This window comes from Lissotriton vulgaris, chromosome 8, assembly GCF_964263255.1.
Source record: "Lissotriton vulgaris chromosome 8, aLisVul1.2, whole genome shotgun sequence".
Classification (NCBI taxonomy): domain Eukaryota; kingdom Metazoa; phylum Chordata; class Amphibia; order Caudata; family Salamandridae; genus Lissotriton; species Lissotriton vulgaris.
The window spans coordinates 656,988,381-657,000,399 of NC_141696.1; the positions used below are offsets into that span (position 1 = coordinate 656,988,381).

Consider the following 12,019-nt stretch of genomic DNA (forward strand, 5'->3'; position numbering starts at 1 on the left):
GGTGAGTCTGGGTCCTTTTTTCATATTTTATGGTCCTGCCCCAAAATTCAAGGATATTGGGATTGTATTACCCGTGTGATGACAGAGATAGTGGGAGAGAGTGTGCCACTAGATCCAAGGTGGCATATTCTAGATTCTAGGAGTAACAGGAGAGATGAAGGGGCCGCAATGGGCCAAGACTTGGCTGGCCTTAGCGGGGATGGCCAAGAGAAACATCGCCCAGGCATGGGGGACGGCGACGACCTCCACACTGGAAAACTGGAAAAAAGATATGGATTGGTGTCAGGGTGCGGAGCGGGAGATATATCAGAGCCTGGGCTGCCCACATAAAACCGAAAAGATATGGGGAGCATAGGCCCAATATTGAGGTCTGTGCACAATGTCACAAGGGGTGCTCCAGTAATTGCCAAGGAGACGAGAGGCTCCTATATTCATGGATTGTACGGTTAATGTCAGCTATTGGGTGCCAAAGATATTTGTCATGTTCTGAGATGCCTGTGATGATGTTCCTCCTGTACTGATACAATGTAATTGATGATGATCTGAAGCTTGTTCTTTCTTTTTTCTTTATGTTTAATAAAAAGATCTTTAAAGATTCCCTCTCATTGTGTCTTTCATAAATACATGGCTTGTTAACAGAGTGTTCCAGTGTTTATACAAATACAATTGTTTCTTCTTGAGAAACAAGTTCTGCTTTGGATTTTATAATGTTATTATTCAGAAATCTACTAGTATCTTCGGAAATGGCTTTCATACTGGGTGCAGTAAGACAAGTCCTTACTTTGGACATCTGGGTGTGTTTTTTTATTGTTTCCTCTTCTACATAGTCAAAAGTCAAGGCCCAGACCGTTGGTAGCAAAAACTATTTTTTTAATTTACACATAGACTTTTCTATTCATCTTCAATAAATCACACTTTAGGGAACACCAACATGATAGGTAGAAGATATTGCAGTAAGGACCTGGTTCTGAAGAAAGCCATATCCCTTCTGGGGTTTCATATTGATCGAAACATGTCAACTTAAGGAAACAATGGAAAATGACTATGTTTTTAACCATTACTCAGAGAAACTTGAAAAAACATTATTTTATATTAGTTTTTGTTACTTCAAATGTTCCTCAATCCTCTTAACATGTAACAGACATAGGACTGATTATTTTGATATACGCTGCTGTTTGGTCACAAGTCACCCACGGGGTCACCAAATAAGAACTCGTATTTGGATGGCTACCCTGACTAAGAATCATCTAGGCCAGGTTTGGGCGACAGTCCAACGTCCTAAAAAAAGGAAGATACCAGCCAGTACGACCATAGGTTTCCCACTTAAAATACACAAAAGGCGTGCAGGGTAAAGTTAATTAGTGTTTCTCCAACAAGGGGCCATTATACTTGCAGTTTCAGTATATTCAGTAGGGAGGCCAACAGATACTGCCCAATCAATGAAGTAAAATCTATGTTTTGGCACGCACGTTTAGATCGAGGCTATACTGATACAAGATTTATGATAATGACAAGGTCGCATGAGTGAGGTGTTCCAATCAAGTGGCATAACAGATGGCAGGCAAGAAAGCAATATTGCAATTAAAAAGTCCAACTAGATGTCTCTACTGATGCGTGCGGTTGATCTAATATATTGTGTATTATTCCAATTTCTATTTTGTTTCGTGAAAAAAAGGTTTACATTTTACCACGAAATAGTGATAGCAGCAAACAAATCATACAACTAAAAAAAATAACTTATTGAATAATAATCAATATTCCCAGTAATGCACAGCTTTGATGTCACGTAGTTTCCAAGCAGAAAAAAGTGTTCAGAAAACAAAGTAGGAACAGACTTACGAAACAGGAAGCATTACAAAATAGAACTGAATTAATTCATAAAGAAATATTTTTCCAACATTTCTGTACTTACGTCGTTGTTTTCATCTGGTTCCAACGTGATAATAACATGATCTTTAAACGCTAATTGGATTTGACTGTTCAATTTGGGTAGCTTTCCACCTTTAGAGAAAAAAAAGTCACAAACATTTCAATGAGAGCACACACAGTAACATTCTCAAACAATGGAAGTAAACCTTGGAGTAAACTATGCTTTGATTTAGGGTCACATGGATAAACATGTATTTGCCAATTGTTTCCCTGGAACTGAAATACAACACAGCCAAAAGAAAAGTCAATTGGTCTGGACCTGTTTTCAAGTAAAATGCTTTTTTATTGGTTGGTCGGTATGTGAGTTGATGGGTGGGCCAATGCAAGAAAGAGTCAATGTGTGGGTGATTAGATGAGTGAGTGCATGGATCGATGGGTGGGTGCTGGAGAGAGTGCACAACCTCCATGTATAGGGAGTGCATGGCCAAATGAGTGGAGTGATTGACAGCAGGGATTGTTGAATTGATGAAGGTGGAAGTCAAAATCAGTAATGGAGTTCACTGATAGAAGATCAAGTTGACCAGTGAGTGAAAAGATGGATTAAGTGCATAGATAGATAGATTAAGGGGTAGATTAGAGGATCCACTGACGAATGGATGGACGATTGTGTGGAATGCAAGTGTAAAGATGGGTTTCCATGAATGAATGGGTGGATGATTAAGTGGATAGAAAAATACATTGATGATGAATAGATAGAGTAAAAACACGAATGGATGATTGTGTGGATTAGTATGTGAATGCTTCTGAAGGAGATGAGATGACTAAAGGAGTAGGGCTAGAAGATTAAATCCCTATGTACTAACTTTGAAGCAGCATTGCTAAAGTAGCAACGGGACAAGGGTATAGTGATGTAGGTTGTTGGAAAATGTTCCCTTTCTGCAGCGTCACCCAGTAAGTTTTACTGAACCCTATCTTTATTGGCTGTGGAACCCTGTGCACTTTACCCCTGCTAACAGGGGTAAAGTGCTCATGCTCTCCCTTTTGAAAAATATCAAAATGTATATGCCTCTAATTGGCACAGTTAATGTACTTGTAAGTCCCTAGTATATAGTACGACCTATGCCCAGGTCCTGCAAAGTAGAACTGAACAACATACCTCTAAGCCGGCCTCTGTAGCCTGGGTATGCAGTTTTAAACTGCCAAATCGACCTGCAAAAATAAACCTTTTGCTAGGCCTAAACCGTTGTTTTTAACACTTAGATGTCTCCCCTGAGGTAGGCCTTAAAAGTAAATGGTGCACTGTATTTAAAATTAGGATATTTATATATAATGTTTTCCTTGCCATGACAGTGAAAATCCTAAAAAGTCATTTTCACTGTAGCAAGACTGGCTCTCCCATAGGTTAACACTAGTTTAGACTATTACATTTAATAAGTGCTAATAGCTAGAAACATATCTCAAAGACTCATTTTGATAGTAATTTAAAATGCAACTAGCTTAATGGTCAAGTCGTATTTTATATAGCTATTGTGGAAGTGACACTTTTTACAAAGTTGCCACTTCCTACCTTAAACCAAAAGGCTTTCCTGCCAGTGTCCAGCTGTCACCGAAATCCAATGGCTACACCTGTGGTAAGATGTGTATTCCTTCCAGGCCATGGACAAAGGGCTATGGGTGTGGGAGATGGATTAGCTCCCTTGATAGGATGAGTTGGAGGCTGTGCTGAGCTCCTTACTGGGTTTCAAAGGATGCCTACCATGCCACTGCCATATAGAGCTTGCACCAACACCTCCCTCCCCTTTTCTCTCTAGTCAGGCTGGCTCCAAATCCTGAGGGTGGAGAGGAACTGACCAGAACTGGTGTGTGTGTGTGTAGGGTGGTGCAGTCTGGCACTGGGCATAAATGTGGACCCCACAGAACTCGTCTGGACCTGTGACGTATCAGAACAAGCATTTGCAATGCAATAGGTCTCGGATTATTACAGTTTGAGCTATTTGTGTTGCATTCTTTAGCAATGGCAATAGCTCAAACTTTAATAATGCGAGACCTATTGCATTGCAAATGCTTGTTTTTACTAGTAATAAGCAGAACCAGTTGAGATAAATGCTGTGGTTTTGCGCTGTGATTCATATGACCTGGGTACAGAAAAAAACGAAGAATGTAATGAAAATTCCCCCAGACCTACTGCTGACCCCATCGCCATGGGTCGATTCAAACATTGCGACAGTGGATGTAAACTACCATCTTTACAAGGTGTGAACAGAAGGCAAGTTCTCTGAAATGGTCACAAGCCGCATTTACGCTTAAATAAATGGACTCCTTTTAGCGAGTTGCTACATAGGCTTAAGAGAGATCAATGAATATGAAACATCCCGTCGTCTATCACAATAGGCTGATGTGCACCGGTGGACAGTTTACACAACCCCAGCTGGTGCAGAAGACTTACAGGCCCAGCGCCCACGAGCACGAAGTCCACATCCTAAATTCACTCTGGTTGGGGCTATCGGGCCAGTGCACCAATACATATAATGCAAGGATGTGAGTTCAACTGACCCTATGACCATAGGTTCAAATCCTGGTAGGTCCGCTCTGACTTTCATCCTCATAAAGTCAATAAAAGGAGTGCCAGTGAGCGTGGTAGAAAATACTAGTTGTATGTTTCCAAGACAGCCCTAGGGGTGAAGGCCTGCTTTACAAATGCACAGATGGGGCATCTCAGGGCTAGAGACTCTAAATGGACAGAGTTCAAAGTGCATGAACAAAACAAAAAAATCAAGGCATCAAAAGAACCCATGGTATAAACACATCACACGCACCTAAGGCAGGACCTCAGAGAGGTCAAGAAGGCATGTTTGGGCTCATTAAATTAAATAATATATTCAACTATAATCAGTGACAGGAACAAAACATCATGCAAATCACCAGAACAGGGCACCTGAACAGTAGGACATCAACAGTATGTAACCAATTAAAAAGCATAAAACATGAAAATATGCAACTAATTATAAGCAGGAAAAACCATAATTCATGGACATTTTATTTTTGTAAACTAGCAAGCACATGATTCTAAAACCAGTGGTCATTTAATGTATCTGCGAATTCTTCCAAGTTGCCAACTCGAGAATCCAGAAAAAAAAGAACCTTAAAAGCTTATTCTACCCAGGAGCGCAGCCCGGTCAGTAAGATAGGGGGTGTAGCCTTCATATTGTCCAACAATCAAATAGGCTAAATTACATTATATGCGAAGCATGGTATGAGGAGAGGCTTATGCAGTCGTTGACAGGGAGAGGAGTGTGGGCGCATGGAACATTCACGGCACACAAGCAAGCGAGTTTACCAAAGGTGTGGAATACTGTCTGCAACCTCACCAGCTAAAAATCGAAATATGGAGCATTGGATATTATAGGAAACACTTAAAACGATCATGGTCCATAGAAATGTAGAAGGGCACTGTACAGTTTTGATCCTAAGACGAGCTGGAAGTCAAGGCATTTGTGAAGCGGATTAAAGGAAGAGTTTGTAAAGATCACATGACAGCTGGGCGCATTTACTGCTAGTAGCTGGAAATGCGCTGGGTTACGTAGTACAGATGCTCGGAAGTCTCTAGTGTTAAGTGGGACACGGTAAAGTAAACAGGCCTCAGCCTCAAATTATCCAACTTCTTAACATAAATCAACACAACAATGGTTGTAGTGTAGTTCCTATTTTCCCTATAGGCCCTGCGCATTGGAATAACATAAACAGCAGTGTAGACGTAGGACTGAGGTCTTCTAGGTCTCTACTGACTATATTAGACTTAATTTAGGTTTGCGCCAGCTAGCTCAGAGGCCACTGGAAACTTTCTTGACTGAATAGGAATGGATCAGCTTCCCTGGCTCAGACAAGAAGGGATTCAGCTTCCAACAACCGCATAAGCATGACAACTTTGCTCCCTCAGAATAAGAGTCAATCTCTAGAGTCGTGTGAAAACAATAGACAGCTATTTCACTCAGTCAGATGTGCATACTTAGTTTCACCAGAGTGCAGAGAATAGAGAGACGGGCGTTTTCAATAAAAGGTATTATTTATTGAGCAGTTTTCCTTCTCATGCAAGAGAAATGGATTGCCACTGGAGTTCTGGACTTTTTGGTTCCGTCCAGAGGTGTCAGGGTACAACACCCAAAGACCCCGGAGTTCCACCTGCCTTGGTGCACAAATGAACAGAAACACGGGCTTCTCGATGGTGGCGTCAAAGACCAAAGGTTTATTACTGCAGGGACACAGAAGTCATAGATACTACACACGGGCAGTAACCAGGAGCCTGTTCGATTTGTACAAAGTGGGTTGCTCCTTATATACTAAAAATTGTGCTCTAGGCAAATATTTCACATGTCGGTACATTCCCAAACCTTTGTGTCTCTAAACAATAAATATTTGGCGTTACACAGGAACCGTTGATAAAATCTGATACCAAACATCTACGAAGAGGGGTTCCCACTAGTTCATCACAATCCCCTGTCAATATTGCTTTCAGGACCCGGACCGCCTCATCGTAAAGTTCGTTACCTCCCCCTAATAAAGATTCAGAAAGAAAGAAACAGAGCCAGGTGTGGAAGATAGGAAAGCGGGATAAGGGATGTTTGTGGGTTGTAAAATGGGCAAGGCTACCGGCTTCGGCCGCCTAATCATGATCAGGTACAATGGACACGAAGACCAGTTTGGCAGGATTGGCCTCGGGCAGAGGAGGCAGCCTTTGTCGAGTCATGCAGCTACAGCGTGATCTGGTTTAAGGTGCACGTGTCATGTAAGAGGTGAATCTCCGGCTAAGGCTACGTGTCCTTAATCAAAGTGGAGTGAATGAAGTGATCCGAGGCTATTGCATATGTGAGGGCAAGGAAACACAAAATGGCGGCCATGATCTAAGATGGATGCCGTGGGTATATCAGAAATATGTCAATGGAAGGAGTGCTCTTGCTCGTAGCGTAGCGAAAACACCAGGATATACTAAATGGATCATTTGCGGTTCACTGATACCAATATTATGTATTTCCGACAAACTTGAAAACACGGGTTCAAGTCGTCACGGAACCGTCACGGAACCTCAGACCCTCCTTTTGCCCTTACATAGGCAATTACTCAGTCTATGTCAGAATCTAGTTCTATGCTCATCAGGTCAGTGACATGCTGTTGTATCATCATCCTTTCTCGTGTCTTTTCTCCAAACGCAGGTGGTTTTCTGAGACAAGTCGCAGCACAAAGACTACACAGAGCAGGACCACACTGGATAATCAGACAACATGAGAATAGGAATACTAGGATGACACCAATGACCATTAGAACCTTCCATCCCCACGCTGAGATCAGAGTCCAAAACCACTCCATGAAGGACCAGTTTCCCTTGTCTACATGTATGGAGTCTGAAATCTTGTGCAACTTAGAGATCGCCTCATAGACTGTTGGAGCATTATTAGGAATAAAGACACAGCAGCTCGATTGGATCATTCTGCATACCCCACCTCGATCTGCAAGTATAACGTCTAGAACCATACGGTTCTGCAACGTCATGAGCCTATCCGCCTGAAGCTCAGCTGTCAGATTGCTAAGGGCACCAGCAGTTTCAGTAATAGTAGATTCAACTACCCGTGTTAGCTGACGTATGTTTCTACTATTGGCCATAGGTCCCCAGAACGGAAGGAAGCCTTTGAAGAAGTCTCCGGCTTCCTGACCAGCGGTATCTTCCTTGCTGAAGACACCTCTCGCTACTCTTGTTCTGTGGTAATCGGGTGAAGCAGTGTATGTCGGAGGCAATAATCGAGCAATATAACATGATCCTGAGAAGTCGGCAGGCAACCATGTATAAGCTCTGTCTCGACAAATGAAATAGGTACCCCTAGCAGTAAGAAAGGCAGGGGAAGAGTTAGCCGGAAACACATAAGTCTCTACGCACTCACTCCTCCCTAGCTGAGCTCTCGGATTTCTCCCATTACCTTGCAAACAGACCTGACCTCGGTGAGGTACGACCCAGATTGGAGTTGAGCTTTTACGCTTGCTTTCTCCTAAACTAAGGCGATACTCTGAAGTATTCCAACTTAAATATACTCGCAATTCGTCTCTAGGGTATGATGGAGTATTATTGACGTCCTTGACCATGTCAATAATTCCCTGGACTAAAGCTTTGTTAGCAGAGTTATATTTAGTGGAACGTGGTGGACGTGGAGGATAGGTTTCAAGGGCATAAGCAAAGATGGTTTGGAAGGCCTGAAATGATCCATTATAGCTGTAAGGCAAAACCAGATATGGAATACCTTTATCCATAGTGTGAGGTATCAAGCCACATACCCAGCAGTCTGTAGTGTTAACTACCAGTTGGTGTTGGTGTAAGAGCTGTACAAAAGTGTTGTTGGTGAATTCTGAGCGTCTGGCTTGCTCATGTTCCGGAAACGGGTGAAAAGAGTGTATAGAAGAAACAGTGGAAATAGCTGGATCAAGGGGAGGCACTGTAGAAACTGGCACAAAAATCAAATTTATGCTAAAGACGATTCCACCCACCAATGTTGCTAAAACAATCAAAAATGTAACAGCACATTGCATCAAGAAACATTTGCTGTGAAGAATTCTATTAAGTCTGTTTCTGCGAACGTAAATCACATTTTCTCGTTGCAGCGCAGGAAGCTCCATCTTCTACAATCCGCTCGCGACCACTGATGATGTGTACGTAGATGAAAATGCCTCTATCAGCCCTGGGAGTTCCCAGAACTAACAGAAAGATCGACCTTGTGTCAGACCCCTGCAAATTCAAACTAGGCACACAGCCACGACCCTACGGCTACCCAGACGGCAAGGCAATTTTAAAAAACAATAAACAATAGCAAACTTCCTGGCTGAAGGCAAAAAGGTTCAATATATAAAAAATCACAATATGCAGTTGCCTGCTTTATTAGTCCTTTTTATGGCTTCTAAGGTTGTATCTCTTCTTCGCTGGTACTGTCTGATCGGAAAATAGTGTATTACTAGCAGTTGTTGCAGAGTTTAAGTTCGCAGATAGCAAAGTTTCTTCTGATGCCGGAGTCAAATGTTCAGTGTTCAAAGGAGTCTTTTCAGGAGGAGAGTCAGGTTTCAAAGTGTCAGTAATCAAATCGGCATCACTGAAAGGGATAAATTTCGGAGTAATTTCAGCTTCGGAGGCACCAATTCCCTTCTTCACCCAGTCGTCGTAGGGCAGCGGCAAAGGAACACGCTTTACGTGAGAGGCGTGAATCCAATGCTTACGGCCAGCGACACGTACGGCTGTCCTCGTTGCCAGTAGGACCTGGAAGGGGCCGATGTAGCGAGGTTGAAGATTCTTTGTCCTCGCAAAATTTCTGACCACCACGTGGTCGCCGGGTTTCAGCTGATGCCCTGGACTCTCCGGAGGTTTTGGCAAAGCATCGAAGACCTGTTGATGAATAAGACTCAATTTAGCAGTCAAGTCGTAAAGGTAGTCTATCAACATAGGATATTCAATGGAGCACAATTGTTTTAGGCCTTGGCACACCCCAGATATTTGCCGGGCGGCCAAACACAATCTCATATGGAGAAAGCCCTATTCTAGAATGCACTGTTGCTCTTGTTGATAACAAGGCCAAAGGAAGTGCGTCTGGCCAGGCTAAACCTGTGGATGCTTGTATTTTGGCTATCTTAAGCTTCAGAGTGCCATTATAACCCTCGACTAAACCAGCAGACTGGGGATGGTTTGCACTGTGGAATTTTTGTTTCACTCCTAGACCAGCACACACACTCTGCATAACTTTCCCTATAAACTCACTTCCGTTATCTGACCATACGATCCGTGGCATTCCAAACCTAGGGAAAAATTCCTTGAGAAGAATTTTGGCAGTTGATAGAGCAGTGTTGTCTTTTAGTGGGTATGCTTCTATCCACCTGGAAAAAGCACAAACTACCACCAGGACGTACTTTAAATTGTTGCAGCGTTCCATGTGAATGAAGTCTAACTGAATCACTTCAAAGGGGCAGGAAGGAGGAGCAAAATGACCAGCTGGAGTTGGAGTTCCCTTGCCAGGATTATGCATCAAGCACACCATACAATTTTTCACCACTCTCTCTGCACACTTACTGATTCCCTCATTCTTCCAGACCGGAGCTAACATCTTACATATCCCTTTAGAACTTATATGCGCAACTCCATGTGCCATCGTCACTACTGCAAGCACATATGCATCAGGCAACATCCAACGCTGCTGTTCTGTCAAATCAATCCAACATCCATTCGAGTCCAATTTGCCCGTACTTTCTCTCCATACACGTTTCTCTTCCTCAGTCGCTTCTTTCTGAATCTCTTTCACACTTTCCATAGTGTCCTCACACATTCCAGACTCAGCAATCCATCTTGCAGACGTAGCAACGTACATTCTACTCATCGTGTCTCTAGCTGTCTGCTTAGCAGTTTCATCAGCAAAGGCATTCCCACGACCAACATCATCCGTGATTGCTTTATGAGCACTGTATTTCACAATCGCAACTTCAGTCGGCAAGGTTAGAGATTCCAACAAGTCGTTAACTAGCTGACCATGTTGGATCTTAGTCCCATGGGACGTAATGAAACCTCTTTCTCTCCACAACCGGCCAAAACTATGGGCCACGCCAAATGCGTACTGACTATCTGTAAACACATTCACTCTCTTTTCCTTAGCTAAAACACACGCTCTCGTTAGAGCTATTAATTCTGCAGCTTGGGCAGAATTCTGACTCACTCTCGCAGTCTCCACAATCGTCTTCAAAGTCGTTACCGCATAAGCAGCAGTCACATCACCATTCTCCAATTTAAAACATGACCCGTCCACATACAGCGTACCATCTGGGTTGGATAGAGGAGTATCTTTTAAATCGATACGTCCTTTTGTCTCTTCCTCCGTTTTGAAATAACAGTCATGTGGTTCAGAATCACTCGACTCTTGATCAGTCGGCAACAATGTTGCTGGATTCAATACATTGCATCTTTTGATCTGAATATGACTCGCTAGTAATGTCAGTTCGTAACCAGATAATCTCGCACTAGTAAGGTGTTGTGTCTTCGTTCGGTTCATGAGTGTATCCACTGCATGAGGAACCATGACCACTAACATATTGTTCATCACCAAACCAGCAGATTGTCGAATGGAAGCTGCAGCTGCCGCTGTAGCCCTCAAACAACTAGGTAACGCTCTGGCTACCGGATCTAATGTTGATGAAAAATACGCACAAGGGCGTTGTTTATCACCAAATTTCTGTGTCAGAACACTCAACGCGCAACCTTCTCTTTCGTGAACGTAGAGCGTGAATGGCTTGCTGTAATCAGGTGTACCCAATACAGGAGCTGAACACAATGCTTTTCGCAATTCAGTAAAACTCTCTTGACATTCATCAGACCATGGCACCGGACTCGGAACATTTTTCCCAGTCAAAGCTACCAACGGTTTTGCTAAAAGAGAAAAATTTGGGATCCACTGCCTACAGTAAGAGGTAATACCTAGGAAGGCACGTACTTCTCTCTGTGTGCGTGGAACACTCATCTGCGTAATTGCTTTTATTCTTTCTGGGGTCAACTTCCTTCCCTCCTTTGATAAGAGGTGACCTAGGTAGGTTACTTCTTGGCAGTAGTATTGCATTTTTGAAGGTGACACCTTATGATTCAAATTAGACAAATGATGCAATAGGGAAATTGTAGCTGCTTTGCAAGTTTCCTTGTCATCTGCAGCCACTAAAAGATCGTCTACATACTGCACTAGGGCCGAACCTGGAGGAAGGACAAAAGAATCTAACTGACTTTTTAAAGCTTGACTGTAAATGGATGGACTTTCACAATAGCCTTGTGGAGCGCGTTTAAATCTGAAACTGCGACCTCCTAAACAGAAGCCGAAAATATCCCTACTTTCTTCGGCTATCGGAATGCTAAAGAAAGCATTCTTTAGGTCTATAACTGAGAACCATGTAGCTGTAGCAGGAATCAATGTTAACAAGGCAGTAATGTCTGGCACTACAGGAAACTGCGGAATTACAATCTTATTAACTTCTCTAAGGTCTATGACAAATCTATAAACTGGAGGCTTTGTAGGATCAGTTCGCTTCAGAATCGGTAATACAGGACTGTTACAGACATTTCCTCTAGTTTCCTCAACCACACCCTTCTTGATCA

General features: G+C 42.8%; 1 protein-coding gene across 5 annotated transcripts in view; it reads right to left on the minus strand.

The window, feature by feature from the left end:
- The window catches only part of RIOX2 (ribosomal oxygenase 2), an 845,240-nt gene that overhangs the window by 205,462 nt on the left and 627,759 nt on the right, over positions 1-12,019 (minus strand). For all 5 annotated transcript variants that reach the window (XM_086934530.1, XM_086934533.1, XM_086934532.1 and 2 more), the window contains one exon: positions 1,913-2,001. In XM_086934530.1, coding sequence (XP_086790656.1) covers positions 1,913-2,001 — 89 coding nt within the window. The remainder of the gene's footprint in view (positions 1-1,912; positions 2,002-12,019) is intronic.